At 34.0% G+C, this 16,953-nt stretch overlaps 2 protein-coding genes across 5 annotated transcripts; both read left to right on the plus strand.

Moving 5' to 3' along the window:
* Positions 1-2,957: 2,957 nt before the first annotated feature.
* Positions 2,958-9,797, plus strand: LOC119670635 (microtubule-associated protein futsch-like). Of its 4 annotated transcripts, none has more exons than XM_038080974.1 (2): positions 2,958-4,380; positions 4,705-9,797. In XM_038080974.1, exons 1-2 carry the CDS (start codon positions 3,031-3,033, stop codon positions 9,640-9,642), a joined length of 6,288 nt encoding a protein of 2,095 aa, XP_037936902.1. In that variant the 5' UTR covers positions 2,958-3,030; the 3' UTR covers positions 9,643-9,797. The 4 variants fall into 4 exon arrangements, with proteins under 4 accessions (XP_037936902.1, XP_037936899.1, XP_037936901.1 ...); XM_038080971.1 differs by having other exon boundaries at positions 2,958-4,217; positions 4,350-9,797; XM_038080973.1 differs by having other exon boundaries at positions 2,958-4,130; positions 4,350-9,797.
* A 1,328-nt stretch (positions 9,798-11,125) lies between these two features.
* LOC119670637 lies at positions 11,126-13,887 on the plus strand. Its single transcript, XM_038080975.1, has 5 exons — positions 11,126-11,330; positions 11,408-11,641; positions 11,761-11,931; positions 12,019-12,063; positions 12,116-13,887. Exons 1-5 carry the CDS (start codon positions 11,234-11,236, stop codon positions 13,831-13,833), a joined length of 2,265 nt encoding a protein of 754 aa, XP_037936903.1. The 5' UTR covers positions 11,126-11,233; the 3' UTR covers positions 13,834-13,887.
* The last annotated feature ends 3,066 nt before the right edge of the window (positions 13,888-16,953 follow it).

Below are 16,953 nucleotides of genomic sequence, written 5' to 3' on the forward strand. Positions count from 1 at the left end.
TTTAAGCGATGAATATACTGTTATAAGACTCCATGTCCAGTTAGGATCTAAGTGAGATGAAAATGCACCGCACCAAGCGTCCTGTGTACCCACACATCAAGATTTGGGCTCAAGTGAAATGTATCTGTGTCCAGGTACAAATGTAAGCAGTACACTGACTGCACATTAGGATTTGGGCTCAAGTGAAATGTATCTGTGTCCAGGTACAAATGTAAGCAGGACACTGACACTGTATACATGATTGATTAGAAATATTATCATAATATGTTTAGGCTAGTTTCTTTTAGGTAGTCTTAACAGTCAAACAATAGCTTACACGGGCACAAATACATCTCAGGCAACTGTAGCGCAGATGAGCTTGTCAAGACAGGCTTTGTGACATCCATTTCTTGGATATGGTATATAAATGTTCAGTTAAAATATTTACGGAGTGCTACACTATGAGAAAAAAAGGAGTTGTTCATTTTGTTCCTATAATTTGATTAATAAATAAAATTTTGGCATTTGCAGTATAGAAAAGGTTTTAGACTAAGTTATCGTTACGAAGCCAACTTTTATTAACTAAGTTACTGAAATAAATTGAACTATTATAACGGATTTGTATCATTAAGTAGCATTTTGTTAATATCGCATTTAGTTACTGATGTCCAAATGCAAAATTTTTGGTATATGTAAATTACAATTTAATAACAAAATAGCAAACTCATGTCAATTAATATTGATATATCGGGCGCTATGAGGTAGCTTATGTAAGGCTAGATTAATATTGTATATCTCGAGAAGTGATGTTCTAAGGGCCACGTTATGTTGAGTATCTCGAGTCCGGCATAAGTAAAATTGTTGTTATTTTCAATGCAATTAATAAAATTGAGATTGAGAGAAATAAAACTATGTAGGTTCAAATTCCGGCATGAGAGCCGGCGTATTTGTGCCTCGGCACTAAGGCAAAGCAGCGTTGTTTAGTAATAAATTACAGAATTTGCACCTTGTAGGAGCAAATTACTCCAATTTCAGTACGTTTTGAAAAAAAATGATAGTAAGCAACACAGCCTATTTTATAAGCCGCTAATAATCTAATTATCATACTTTCCGATTTTAACGAAAGGCGTATAATTTTGTAACTATTGTTAACAATTATTATAACACATTGTGATATAATTATTGGATTGATTGCAAAAATGTGTTAATTAAGATAGTGCAATCAGATTGGAAAACTATTTTAGTCAAAGATGATAAATTTTAAGGTAAAAACAGTAAATAAGGGATTGAAATATAGACTAAAATATATAATGTTATTTTATATTTGTTCGTTAATATTTTGTTGGTAACTTCACCTAATAATACTTAATATATGAGATTCAATACTCCTAAAAATACGCTAATTAGAAAATTGAAGATTTCTATCTTAAAATATTCCATTATGTTGTGCCTGTTAGTTTTAAAAGACTAGCACATTCCTTCGTTCTCGTACAAATTTCTACAAAATAAATTACGTAGAAATCAAATACAAATTATCGTCCCCAATTTAATTGTTTACTCTTCTAACTTCACTGGCAGTTCTTCAAACGAATATTTTTAGAACAAACTTGTCACGTGTGCATGCAACAAGCAGCCTGCACCGGTACCGGGTCGCATAAGAACAGTTGCATCAAATCACCCATTTTCAAGATCAATGAATGCGATTTCATGGAAAATTGTCTGTTGGTTGCATTTGCATTTAATCGCTTTAAATATAAAAATAAGAACATTTTATTTTGTCATTGCCATTGGTTGAAACGAAATTTTTTATTCAACGAAATTGCTTGTTAATTTGTAAGAATTCTTCGTTTATATGTCAGACGCTATCAGAGATCGGAGAGACGTGATGGATGCGTAACTAATCCCATTTGCATGCGCGCTGCAGTAGCGAACATTTCTCGTGATTTAGTGTTTTGCTCTTTTTCGTTGATTTCCATTGGAAGCGTTTACATATTTTTAGGAAAAGTACTTCTTCATGTTATATGTTAATTTCTTTGTTAATTATTTATTTATTGTTTATTGGCGTTGTTGCTGTTGTTGTTGTTGTTGTTGTGGTTGTGATTTGAGTTAGTGCTATTGCGCACTTTTACTCTTTTGGTGCTGGGGGGCTTATCCCAACCCCACACTAAACTTTAACTATACCTTCTGCTCAGAAAGTATTCGTTGTTTGTTAACTACTTCTTAAGTAATACAGCTTTTTCAAAGGTACACCCTTTCTTGACCTATGGTACAAATTTGAGCGCCATCTGTCAATTAATTTGTTTACAGCAGCTGTTAATGTGAGACCACCTCAAGTGCATTTAGCGATTTTTACTATGGAAAATTCTTGTTGTACGCGATTTTTTGACTAAACACGGCACAACTGTCGTCGTTCAGGCACCATTTCGCCAGATTTGGATCCGTGCAACTTTTTCCTGTTCCCGAAACTCAAATTGCCCCTTCGCGGTAAGCGTTTAGAGTCGATTGAATCGGTAAAAAAGAATTCGCCGAAGAAACTGAAAGCCATACCTTCATAGGCCTACGAAAAGTATATGGAAGATTGGGTTAAGCGTGAGCATATATGTATCACTTCAGAAGAAGCATATTTTGAAGGAGATAAAATAAATTTGGAATAAAATTTAAATTTGTGTGTTTTATTTACAAAATCTGAGTATTTTTTGACCAGAAGGTACTAGAATCATTGCCATTTATTTATTTTCTAACTGATGACAGACCGTAGATCAGCATATCTTTCTGTGCGTCCTGAGGTGGACTTAAGTTTTATTAGGTTTGCTTATTATTACAGAAACAGCCTTGAAAGTTTGAAAATTTATATATAGAAGTTTTAAAAAATTCTTAAAGAAATCGTTGCAATCAATTTCAATTTATTTTTAGATATTTTATTGAATGTGTTATGTTGAAATTATCAAAAAGAATAAATTTTTTTATAATATATTTTTTAGTCTTTCGCAAATATATTTACTAAATCTTATTATGATAAAATTATAATCCATTCCAAATTTCCTGCGAAGTATGGCTGCTATTCTTCGAAGCAGTCGCATTTTAAGAAGTCTCTTAACAAAACGACTTGCTGCAATATCTTCGAGAACAGAAATTGTCAATAGGTTTACAAATGGATTACAATCAAATGCTATTGGTACGAACTCTACAAATCCAACAAATCCTATGAGCTCTAATGATGTCTCAGCACAGCAAATCAGACGTTATACACCAATACAATCCGATATATATGATGTACGAGGTGCAGTAGCGCAACCAGCGTTAGGATTAAAAATTGGACATTCACCTCCGTCCAAGTTGGGGATGGCAAAGCTTGGTACAGACACCTTGCCGCCTAGAAATCCATCTGAAACAGGCACAAACAAAAGTATTAATGAAGGAACACAGGTAGGTAGTGCATGTACAAATACCATTGTAGTGGTAGCAAATAATTCTGAGGCTACATCTCAAACTCAACCAATACCAAACAATTTAACACCGATAGTTAATGTACAAAACCCTGCTTCTCCTATGGAAACATCTTCACAGAGTGCATTAGAAGCGACAACTATTAAGCAGAGCTTCTTACCTGTGTGTCAAAATAAAATAGTAACAAAAAGTTTGATACTAGCAGTAGATATACAACACCATATTTCTTCTATGGATACATATTCAGAGAGTATGTTAGAAGCGACAGCTAAAATGCAAAACTCTTTACCGCCTATGAGTATGGCAGCCGGAGCAGACAAATCTGGTTCTTCACCTCCAAAGAAACCACCTGATGTAAACATTTCTTCAGTAAATACCACTAATATAGGACCGCATGAAAAAGGTAATAAGTGCCCTAAGTTTGTTCCAAAACCACCAGTTAGCAAATCAACATGTGAAGATACACTTATTGTACCTACAGAACCATGCCGCTTAGCACAATCGATTGTGACATGGTCATCAAAAGTACCGTCTGACCCATGCAAACCCCCGACGAGCACGGGTTCAAAAAGCACATCAAGCTGTGAAAAGAAACCAGAATCCAAAAAATCATCCTGTGCATCAAAGAAGGAAACTCCACCAAGCTCTGAAAAAAAAGCAGGCTGTGCACCAAAGAAGAAAACTGCATCAAGCTCTGAAAAAAAATCAGCCTGTGCATCAAAGAAGGACACTCCAACAAAATCAGCCTGTGCATCAAAGAAGGCAACTCCATCAAAAACAGAATCCAAGAAATCAACCTGTGCATCAAAGAAGGAAACTCCACCAAGCTCCGAAAAAAAAGCAGGCTGTGCACCAAAGAAGAAAACTGCATCAAGCTCTGAAAAAAAATCAGCCTGTGCATCAAAGAAGGACACTCCAACAAAATCAGCCTGTGCATCAAAGAAGGAAACTCCAACAAAATCAGACTGTGCATCCAAAAAGGAAACTCCACCAAGCTCCGAAAAAAAATCTTCAATATGCTTCGATAAAAAACCAGCCTGTGTATCTACGAAGACACCTCCAATAAGCTGTGAAATTACACAAGAATCCAAGAAACCAACCAGTTCAACAAAGAAGGAAGGCTGTGCACCAAAGAAGAAAACTGCATCAAGCTCCGAAAAAAAATCAGGCTGTGCACCAAAGAAGAAAACTCCACAAAGCTCTGACAAAAAGTCAGCTTGTGCATCAAAGAAGGAAGCTCCAACAAAATCAGCCTGTGCACCAAAGAAGGAAACTTCATCAAGCTGTGAAAAAAAAACAGAATCCAAGAAATCAGACTGTGGACCAAAAAAGGAAACTTCATCAAGCTGTGAAAAAGAAGCCGAAGGTGATAAAAAGTCAGTGGAAGGTACAAAATGTAAAATACCAATGAGCACTGGTAGATTAGTCAATGCTGAGCCTTCTGCTGCTGATAAGAAACCTAACACATGTGGAAAAACAAAAGCAAATAAGCGACCAGAAAGCAAAAAATGCATGGAAGATCCGTGTGTAAAGCTTTTAGGACTTGAATGTGGAAATAAAACCAATAAAGCAAAAGATGGTGGAAATAAATGCAGAATTCCAATGAAAGAAGGTTCCATGGTAGATCCAGGTGATAGTAAAAGTGGATCAAAAAGTGGATCAAAAAGTGAATCAAAAAGTGGATCAAAAAGTGGATGCTCAAAGGGTGCGCCTAAGCCCTCTTCGGGATCAAAAGTCAAATTCCTGGCAGTGCCGAAAAAATTATTATCTAACACTATCGATACAAATTTAATAGATACTTCAAATTCTACAATGTTAAAAGATAATGCTGTAAGACCAGTAATTCCAGCTTTAGGCACTGATAAGATGGAAAATCCAGATGATATTATTCAAATTATGGAGGCACCGACCAAACAACCTGTCCATACAACTGTTACAAGTTTAAAGAATGTGCCTTGTTTTCCGATATTAGACATAAATCCTATTAGACCAGTAATTCCAACTTTTCGTAAGGATCAGATGGAGAATCCTGATGACATTATTCAAATTATGCAACCACTAACAATTCAACCACACAATACGATGGATATAAGTTTAAACAATGCATCTAACACTCCCATATTAAAAATGAGTACTATGAAGCCAGTAATTTCGTCTTTGGTTGCAGATCAGATGGAAAACCCAGATGATATAATTCAAATTATAGGTGCACTACAAAGTCAAACAGCCAGTACAACTGAAATAGGTTTAGAAAGTACGCCTAAGTATGCGGCATTAAAAATGAATCCCATAAAACCAGAAATTTCTACTTTGAATGAGAATAAAATAGAAAATCCGGATAATATTGTTCAAATAATGGAAGCACCTAGCAGTCTTCAAGTAAAATCAACTGGCATAAGTTTAAAAAGTAGACCTGACTCTTCATCATTGAAAGGGAATTCAGTGACTCCAACTTTGGATACTAATCAAAAGAAAAATCCTACTTTGAATGAGAATCAAATGGAAAATCCGGATAATATTATTCAAATTATGGAAGCACCTAGCAGTATTCAAGTAAAATCAACTGACATAAGTTTAAAAAGTAGATCTGACTCTTCATCATTGAAAGGGAATTCAGTGACTTCAACTTTGGATACTAATCAAAAAAAAAACACTACTGAAAATTCTAAAAGCCAGAAAACAGCTGAACTACTCACGCAAAAAAACACTGAAATACCGAGGGTAAGGAAAGAACTGTTATTGACAAATGCTCAAAGTACGTCACGAAAACTTGACGAAGCAAGGGAAGTTGATAGAAATAGGAATACAGAAAGAAACCATCATAAGTTACAACCAAAGCCAGTTAGTACTTCTAAAATGCAAATTCAAGCTAAACCAAATAAAACATTTGAAAATAAAAGTGATACAAAGGTGCAACATGAATTTAAATGGTTTAAATTTATTCCACGAACAAATAGACATAAATCTAAGACTCCAGAGGAAGTAATCCAAAGACCAGAGACACCAACATATAATCCTATTAAATACATAGAGAAATCGGTAAGCATGAAAGTCAAAGATCTTCGAACAAGTTTAGATCTTGTTAAATCGAAAACAAATTTGAAGACGCATAGTGAAATCCAAATAAAAATGCAGACATCAACAAAAGAAAAATTGCAGCCCTTATGTGATACTACACCTTCAAAACCAATTGAAAAGGAAGAGAATTTGTCAACTAGTATTTCAAACCCACTAGAGAAGACAGTGAAACCATCTGTAAAAGGAAACACTTCTTCCCAAGGTGAAGGGCAATCTATCGCGGATAAAAAATTGAAAATGTCTTTAGTTCCTAAGCTTACTGCACCAATCCAAAACACGAATAAGTATATTGACAGCAAAAAGAACACTAAAACTGTGACTGAAGAAATTGTAGATAAATGTTTTCAGTTTTTTTCAAAGAAGGTTATGTCAGGTACATCGCAGAATTCCGAACCTTCAGCTGAAAAAAAAATTCAGATAAACAACACGTCGTCTGTGGCTTCTAAGGAAACTTCTTCATTAAAAAAATCTCTAACTCATTTAAATGACAAACTGGGTATTGAAAATCCTATAAAAGTATCTACTTGTGACAAAGCAATTTGTCGAGATAGTTTGTTAAGCAGAACTCCGTGGAAAACTAATGAAAACTTTAATCAAAATCAAATCAAAGTGAAAAATGAAAATGTGACATCAAAATCAGACAGTTCAAAGGACTTCTTAAGTATAAAGCGACCAGCGGTAGTGAATCCGATCTCCTCAAAAACAAATGTTTCTACCAATACATCTAATAACATAGAAGAAAAATTGAAAAAATATGTTGTGTCTACATCACAGCTTGTTTCGGAACTGGACTCTGGCAATACAGAAAACTCAAGTTCTCCGCCAACAAATCATTCTAAAACTACCTCATTTTCATCTAAAGAAACAAAACTAGTTGATCCTTCAAGAATGAAGTATGCTGAATCTGTACTACCCAAACCCGCAGAAACTCTTCCTACAAAAAAACCATTAGAAGTAGCAGCTTCTACCTTGCCTGTAAAAAATGAAGAAGTCAACACTAACTCCTTTCTGTCGGAAAAAGAGAATTTGAAAGGATCGCAACTAATAATCCAATCGAATCAAGATATCGAAGACCGTGATAAGGAAACTAAAGAGATAGAAGAGTTTAAAAGAACTGCAAACCAAATTTTAATGGAAATTGATGCAATTTTACATACTGAAACCTGCTCTAAATCTAGAACCGATGCATTGCCCGAACATTCGAGGATTCCGTCTGTTTCTCACCAGGAGGTATCTGAAAGCAAAATGAGCACAGAAAATAATTTAAGTAAGGAGGGCCATTCCCCTGTTCTGTTGAAGAGTGAACCAGTTTTAAATAACTCATCATTAGAGAAACAAATCAAAGTTTCATCTATCAAAGTGAGTCCTCTAGATATAAAGCATAATGAAATGAAATTTGTTTACCCCAAAGCAAATGAAGAAAAGGTTGATAAACTAAACGTCCATGAAAAATCTAAATCCAGATCTTTGAATAAAATAACACCTAAAGCTTCTACATCTTCAATAGTCAGGTCAGTAGTTTCAAAGTATAATCAAATGAAAGCTTCTTTTACAAAACTGCCTATTTCAAAGAGCACTTCCAAATTATCATCAAAGACCAATACACAGCATAAGGACATTAAATCTTCTACAAAACTACGAAATGATAAAAAGATTGAACTGCCAATTCACAGTGACAATTCGAAAACAGCTTCGGCTGGTAAAATACCTTATAAAGTTTCCGAAACCGATGCTTTATGGAGTCATAAAGCATCTAAGCATAATAATAATAAATTTCCAACTAAGTTAGTTTCTAAAAACAAAGTAATGCCTAAAAACCCTGAAATTCAAAATGTTGACCAAAGAAAATCTTCTAAAGAATTGCAAACAAAAAAAAATGAAAAGCCGATTTCCACTGATTTGACCAACTCTGGAACTAGCAATAAAACAATTTACAAAGGTTCCAAAACTTCCTTTATAAAGTCTGATGAGTCGAAAATTAATCAAACGAAATCTTCTGCTAATATAAATAGAAGAAACGCTGATAGTCATGTTAACTGGGAAGCATCAAAATTAGCTTTGAATAGAAACGTACAGTTTAAAAACTCCGTAACTTCTTTCGGGCGCTCTGAAGTTCCAAAACCTACTAAAACTTCTACAGAAGTGCGTAGAAGAAAAACGGAAAACCAAAATACTAAAAATGTTTCAAAGTCGGCAGATAAATCAGATATAGACTCAAAAACTATGTCTGCTTCTACCGCTTTATCTATAAAAACAAAAGAAATGATAAAAGCACAGAAACGATTGACTGCAATTGAAAAAGCTGAAAGTTCTCCACGAGTACCACGTCGTGAAGAGGACTTTTCACCATACCGTACTCCAACAGCTACTTCGCAATTAGCTAAAACAGCTAAAGCCTTACATTTCGAAAAACAGGAAGCTTCAGACAGAAAAGCTAAAGTGAAAATACATGTTCCTGGTTTGTCGAGTACACCAGAATTCGGGAAATCGGGATCTACTAAGATATCAACTCATATTAAGCAAGCACCTACAGATCCTTCATCTGAAGATGTCAGCAAGGCTAAAACTTTAATTAAATCAATGCCAGAATCTGATATAAACTTCAGGCGGTCTAGATCATTATTTGCCCCAAATAAAGCAAAGTCCTTAATGGAGCCAAAAAACCAATTATCTTCAAAAAATCAAAACAATCCCATAAAAGCCTCATATGGAAGTATTGATCCTGAAAAGAAGGCTTCAGATAGATTAAGCAGTACAACAAGGAAATTAAATAAAAATGACGGATCGGAATTAACTTCTACTACAAAACAAGAAGTGAAATCAGTAAAAATAGTCAATGATCCCGCGAAGGAAACAGAAAGCAAAACACCAGTATCAATAAAAGAATTACAAATGAAGTCAGCCTTGCAGCTAGCTGTTGAAAATACAGCAAAAGTAAATCAAAACAAGAAGACAAAATCATTTGGACCAAATGGTGGCTGGACACCATTACCTGTACCTGCTCACAAGACTGAGCAATCGCCTACTCAACAGAAATCTACTGCTCAACAGAAATCTACCACGGATGTCAATAAAAAAAATCCAAAAAAAATACATACACTAGCATTTATTCAAGATAATGCTAAAACTGCCGACTGATGAAGGATTGATGCTGAAAGAGCAGTGTCTTTGAAATTATTATTTCTTTCTCAAAATTCCCATCGAATAAGAACACAAAATGCCGAATCATTTTCTCATGTATAAATATTTTTTCGCTGAGTATAAAATAGAAATAATAAACAATAACAAAAGTATTTTATAATTTTTTTATATTTCATTCATATTTATATAAATTGAGAGGAACCGTCTCTTATGTACCTAGAAACGAGAGACATTATTAACATAGTAAAAAATTTTCGAAGAAGCGATCTCGACCTACACATCCTGAAGGAGCGACCTATACATAGCTTATATATATCATATTAATAACATATGCATAGCATGGCGTATGTTGGTAATATGATATATATTGAAAAAAAAAACCTTTTTAAAAATTGTGAAAACGATGAGAAAGCAAACGGTTTAGTCCGCCTTGATGCTTTCCTAAAAGTATTCCTAGAGGTACCGGTTTATGTTTCCCTAGACATTCCTTAGAGACACACTTAACTCTACTTTCTAATTTCTACTTTCTTTCTACTTTTCCAATATAAAATGGAAAATACTTAAGTTATGTGTAACTTTCCAGTTAACATGGTTAACAAGATTAGATCTGGAAAACTCATCAAATGGGACCGTGTGAATACCGTGTAGAACCCATGCAGAGAAACTGAACATTCCTTTTAATACTAATTGCAGAAGTTCTGATAATTTACGTGGAAAATAATCAATTAAACATTTTCGCTGTGAATGTCTGGCTATAGCGTTTAGAAGAAATAGGTTTTTAGTGAAATACTTTTTTGCAAATTGTCTTCTTCGGTTTTAATCGGTAAGGATAAAAGACTTATTAAATTATCTAAATTCGATGGAATGGATTTAGTGTGTCTTTTTCTATCTTAAGGTTGCTGCTGGGAATGTGATAGCAAAACGCTAGAAATCGCTAATTGAGGTCATTGGAAAGTTATCTTCTGAGGTGCTACTGCAACCAACCAACCAAAAATTATAAAACTTTTTTTTTTGATGGTTGCTATAATTCGTGGGACCTATAAAGCCTAAAACATAAAACTGTCATAAGACGAATACATGGGATAGAAGAAAGTTTGTGCAGAATAGAGAGAAATAAGAGTTTAATTCTAAAGTCGGTTGTGGTAAAGCAAACTAGCCACTTCAATAAGACCGAGCTATAAATCAGTAGGAGGCACATTGATATATGCAAAGAAATGAATAGTAAACTGTTGGACTTTTTTAATAGTGAGTTATCTATAGTATATTAATAGTAAAAGTTTACATGATATAATGTAAATGATTATGATATCACATGATATAGTACGTGAGTATTTCAATTCTAATAATTTACAACTACTTTACAATTATTTCAAATTTAAATATCCGAAATCGATTATGTATTCATTGCCTTTTGTAATTTGAAGTAAAATTTCAAATCTAAGATTAATCAAATTTTCTTTTACAAGAAAATATAAAATAATTCACTATTTAAAATTTGCTTAGAAAAAATTGTGTTTATTTCGCTTTAACATTTAATGAACATTTATACTAAATTCAAAGAATAAATATTTAACAATAAATATTTAAGATGGCCAGTATTGGTCGCTGTTGCAGAAATGCAATCTGTAAATGCATTCGTTCTTTTGGTGTGAAGAAAGATTATGAAGTACAAAACCTTGGATTCGGTATTAATGCATATTCATATTGTTGTATAAAAAGCCTATTAAACCTTTAAAAAACGTATTTTCTTAATTACCATTAGATCGGTTCTGTATTAGGTGTGCTAGCTCGAAGAGCAAGATTGACGACAAAGTCACGCAAACTCGGCAAGCAGGAGTAAATGTAAAAAACCCTGAAAAAAGAGTCTCTACATTGGTGCATAAGTCAGAATTGGCTGTAGTGCCAGGTTCCATGCCTACAAATCAATATGTACTTGATACAACTTTGAATAAATCGTTAATGAAGAATTATGAAAGCGAACCACAGGAAAATACAGGTATTTTCAAATGTTTACTATAGGCCACTGATTTTAGAATAGAACATATTGTATTAGCCTGCTTTCATTGCCTAAGTGATATGAAGCCATTGATATATTAACAATGCGCTTTTTTATAGAGTTTCAACCAACTAGTGACGGGGCGTTTGATCCTATACCTAAATTTATCTCTGTTGAGGTTGCAAAAAATATGTTAAATGAATTAAAAGTTTCAAATGCTGAAAAATCTTTGGAAGGCGATTCTACTAACACACTAGATCAATTCCCTAAGCTAAATAATAATATTGAAGGTATATTAGATAATTTCTACCTATTTGCTATTTGTTTTTTTTTTTACTTTTATTAATGCTGTTAAAAATCGACTTGTTTTGGTGTAGATTTAGTGGAAAATGAGAAACAGATGAAAGATAACACTGATTCAGGTAATGTAAAAAAAAAAAATTGGATTCAAATTAATTAGTTTTTTTTTAACAGAAGATGCGATGGTTACAGTTCAAGTTCCTTCAGGTCATGCACGTTTAATATCAGAAATAAAAATCGTAGAAGGATCAGAGTTTGGAACTACCGATGTTTCTAATTTGAAAGAAAGAATACAAGTTATTCCAGCATCCACTTTATCGATGTCTAATGACAAATTTGGAAAAGATTTAACTATGGAAAACGTACAAGTTGATCAATCTACTTTATTCTTGTCTACTGAAGAGATTGAGAGAGGTGCAGTTACATATAATGAATTTTCTTATCCATACACTTTATCGATGTCTGCAAAGGTCAATGATCCATCTGTTACAACTGAATTAGTTGAAAAAAGTTCTGAAAATATGTTGGAAACTCCGTTAAGCATAAGCGTAACTGTGTATGAACATAGCTTGTTTAACACAGATGCACATCAAACTTCATTAGACGTTAGTGCTGGAAATGCAACTTTTTCTGCTGAACCACAAGCTATTGATTTTAAAGAAGCCACTGAACAAGGAACACAAAACTTTGAAAACCAAAAATTTTCTTTAGGTACTTTCCCCTTTGATAAAGCAATAGGGGATGCTTCTGTAAAAATTGCGAAGAAAGAATTATCAAGTCCAAAACAGTCACCAATATCTGCAGCTCAAAAAGCTAATCGAAAATCATATAAAGCTGGAGGGCAACTATTACCAACACGTGATTTGGCTACCCCACCCGCTAAAACGCCACCACCAGCAGGCGGTGGAAAACCTCCCGCTGGTGGAGGTAAACCTGCTGATGGCGGAAAACCTCCTGCTGGCGCTGCAAAACCTCCTGCTGGTGGTGGAAAACCTCCTGCTGGTGGCGGAAAACCACCTGCTGCCGGCGCTGGTGGAAAGCCTCCTGCAAAAGGTGCTGCAAAACCTCCAGCAGGCGGTGGAAAAGCTCCAGCTGGCGGTGGAAAAAAAGCACCACCTGCAAAAGTTACAAAAACTTCAATAATGAAACAGTTTCAAATTTACAGATGGAAACCAGGTGATAAACCTTCCATGCAGAATTATACAATTGATTTAAGTCAATGCGGTCCAATGATGTTAGATGCTCTAATTAAGATCAAAAATGAAATGGATCAAACGTTATCATTTCGCCGCTCGTGCCGCGAGGGAATTTGCGGCTCGTGTGCTATGAATATTGGTGGTATTAATACACTTTCCTGCGTTACAAAAATCGAACGTACTACCAAACCAATCAAAATTTATCCTTTACCTCATATGTATGTTATACGTGATCTTGTACCAGACTTAAGCCATTTTTATTATCAATACCGTTCCATACAACCGTGGTTGCAACGTAAGAACGAGCAGGCCGAAATAAAAGAACGTAAACAATTATTGCAGCATGTAGATGACCGCGCTCTTCTGGATGGCCTTTACGAGTGTATATTATGTGCGTGCTGTCAGACTGCTTGCCCGTCCTATTGGTGGACTGGTGACAAATATCTTGGACCTGCTGTTCTCCTACAAGCATATCGTTGGGTGATTGATTCGCGTGATGAAGCGACTGCAGAACGTTTGGATCGTTTAAGAGATGCTTTCAGTATTTATCGCTGTCACACTATTTATAACTGCACCAATACTTGCCCAAAGAGTTTAAATCCTGGTCGTGCTATCGCCTTGTTAAAGATACTACTTTCTGGTTATGTAGAAAGGTCTAAACCAAAAATAGACCCAGCCGGATTGTATAAACATTAATTTAATTATTTTCTATTTTGATTTTACTAAAATTGTAATTTTATTAATTTAAAAATGAAATTGTTCTTGAGTGAAAATATTGGCATTATCTGTTTGTTTAGCAAATTTATATAAGAAAATGGAATGCATTTCAAGAGGTATGTGTATGTATAACTTATGCTTAAGAGGGATTCCATTTCATGATTTTATTAAATTATACACAAATAATGATTGCACTGAGAATGCCATTATATCAATCCCCCTCAGTACTGAAGTACTAAAGTAGCTAGCATTTATCTTAGCAACGCGTATAAATTTTATTAGAGAAAGGGAAGAATTGAATTTATTTCACTAATTCACAACCACAACTTCAAATGCTTACAATGGTGAAAAATAACTAACGTTAAGTTGGAAAATTAATATCTTTCCACGCTTATTTCTTTAAAAAATAATTACAATTTTTCCACAGCACTTTTTACACTTCTCAGAATTGTAGAGCATGGAACCATCACTTGTGGTTTGTCCTTGTAAATCGTTCCCATTATTCGTTGTTTCAATTTAGATGTAATTCCTTATCTATTTTCTGTTTTGCTGCAGTAATCTTGCAGTTGCATTTTTGTTAGTGTGGAATAATTGCATTCATAAATATTCTACTTCAATATAAATATTATCTTTAATATACACATTTAGCGGTACATCTATGTTATATTGCCCGAAATGTGTTAAATATTTCAACTTATTTTTTCTAGAATATAAATTCTCATAATCCCTAAAAAGGACTAAGGAGAAAATTAAAAACTTTCTTTAAATATTCGCAGTGTAAAATATTTGAATAGACTATTTCATTGTTTTTACGGGTATATTATATAAAACGGACCATAACACATTGGCTGACGAGTCTGTAAGATAACCAATAAAACAACTTTTTGGCAATATTCGAAATTATTTAACATTAGGCCTATTTTTTTGTAAGAATGTTGCAAAAGAATAACATAAAATAAGCACTGCTTTTGATGGAAATTTTGTGCGTACTCCAAAAAGTGTTCTTCTTCTTTTTTATTTGCCAATTCGATTTCGAATGTTGGTGATACTATATTGATTAATTATAACATAATAATAATTATAACATAATAGCATAGCATAATATTATATGGTTTGATTAGCTTTTAATAAACACAATTACAAATTTTTAACAGTTTTTGCGTATTGCTTTCTGCATCTAGCTATATTTATAAGGCTTCCAACCTCTCGTTTTTGGGTCCAAAAAGCGTTCACAATAGACTAATTATTAGTCTTGGCAACCATGTGATGTGAGCTGCTTATTAAGCAGTTTTAAAAAAATTGGACTATGTAAGCCAGCATGGTTGTTGTTTCATATGTGTGCTTACAAAAGAAAATGACCACTGTAGTCTACTAAAAGACTATACAATCATTCTAGCGTCCTTTATTCTGTTATCCTTCTGTTGTAGATTGATACATCATTAAAATATGGTTTTAAAATATGTCTCCATTTTGGCGATGATATTTTCTTCGGAACAAATTTGTTACAAATTGCATTTTTTTAAGGTCTGCTATAGGTAGTAATCTTTGAAGTATACGCCAGGTATACTGTGAAAACGGAAGCAATTCGAAGTAGAGTATGTTCAATTTGCCCATGGTAGTCAACCACTTGTGGACGGTACATTGTCTTGTTGGAACAGTTTTTTTTATTCATCGTATTGCATGCGCATCCTAAAATATGGACGCCATAACTTCGCCAGTTGTCCACTCAGTTGCTACATGCCGATCCAAAATTTGTTTTTATGTCATATCAATAATGGTAAACAGCTCTCAGAATTATCGACACGTTGTTGTTCCTGGTCAACAATCAACAAACTTTGTATCCGTCTATAAAAGAACTATTTCAGAGACAAATGTTCATGTAAAATAAAGCCGATAAATTTTTTATAAATTTTTAGGGTGTCGGTTATCTTCTGCAACTTCAGTTCACTCTTTGTTGTTTTCTGATGTCTCTTTTGGGATACTATCGCCTTTCGTATCATTAGTAAATAAATCAGTTTTCTATAATTTTTCTCCATGGAACGAATTCCAGATAGGACTTATCAAGTTAAATTTTTGCCGTTATAGCCCCTTATTTGAAAAATATAGCATATAACATCACTAAAACAGCTGTAAGCAATAAGTAATTATTCATATTATTCATATGAAAGTTGCCACTTTTTAAAATTGATGCGAATTTTTTATTAGTGGCATTGCCACACATTTGCAAATCAATCGATGTGTAAAGCATATAATTTGAAACAAGGTGTAATATTATCGCATACATGTCTGCAGACCGAAATTTGGTATACATACTTGAATATACACTGTGCGATTTGGTAGCCACGGCATACTTGGTTTGTATCGTCTATATCATGTTTTAGTGATATTAGTTTTATAGTGGCTTCTCTGAAACGTTAAAAAAATCATTTTAGCATCATCATTTTACCTTCTGCTCAAAAAGTATTCGGATTTTGTTGTTTGTTAACTACTCCTTAAGAAATAGACCTTTTTCAAAATTTTTTTTGTTATGTTGGTACTCCCTTTCTTGACATAAGGTACAAATTTGAGCCCCATCTGTCAATTAGTTTGTTTACAACAGCTGGTAATGTGAGACTACCTCAAATGCATTTAGCGATTTTTACTATGGAAAATTCTTGTTGTACGCGATTTTTTGACCAAACACGGCACCATTGTCATCGCTCAGGCACCATATTCGCCAGATCTGGAACAGTGTGACCTTTTCCTGTTCCCGAAACTCAAATTGCCCCTTCGTGGTAACCGTTTTGAGTCGATTAAATCGGTAAAAGAGAATTCGCTGAAGGAACTTAAAGCCAGGCCTACGAAAAGTGTATGGAAGATTGGGTTAAGCGTTGGCATATGTGTATCGCTTTAGAAGAAGCATATTTTGAAGGAGATAAAATAAATTTGGAATAAAATTTAAATTTGTGTGTTTTATTTACAAAATCCGAATATTTTTTGAGCAGAAGGTATGAGAAAAGTGTTTCACATCTACTTTACTCAACATAGATTAATCATGCTAGAAACTACCTTTTCGAAGTACCAGGACTCAAACCTAGCGACTTAGTCAGCAGGTTCTAC

This window comes from Teleopsis dalmanni, chromosome 1 (assembly GCF_002237135.1).
Source record: "Teleopsis dalmanni isolate 2A chromosome 1, ASM223713v2, whole genome shotgun sequence".
Classification (NCBI taxonomy): Eukaryota; Metazoa; Arthropoda; class Insecta; order Diptera; family Diopsidae; genus Teleopsis; species Teleopsis dalmanni.

What these genes read in the sequence shown, in the direction of transcription:
- LOC119670635 (XM_038080971.1), top strand. Translation starts at nt 3,031, where the DNA reads ATGGCTGCTATTCTTCGAAGCAGTCGCATTTTAAGAAGTCTCTTAACA. An exon ending in TCAAAAACAGAATCCAAGAA is followed by an intron (nt 4,218 to 4,349) that starts ATCAACCTGTGC and finishes CACTCCAACAAA; the next exon opens with ATCAGCCTGTGCATCAAAGA.
- LOC119670637 (XM_038080975.1), top strand. Translation starts at nt 11,234, where the DNA reads ATGGCCAGTATTGGTCGCTGTTGCAGAAATGCAATCTGTAAATGCATT. An exon ending in AGTACAAAACCTTGGATTCG is followed by an intron (nt 11,331 to 11,407) that starts GTATTAATGCAT and finishes AATTACCATTAG; the next exon opens with ATCGGTTCTGTATTAGGTGT. An exon ending in CGAACCACAGGAAAATACAG is followed by an intron (nt 11,642 to 11,760) that starts GTATTTTCAAAT and finishes GCTTTTTTATAG; the next exon opens with AGTTTCAACCAACTAGTGAC.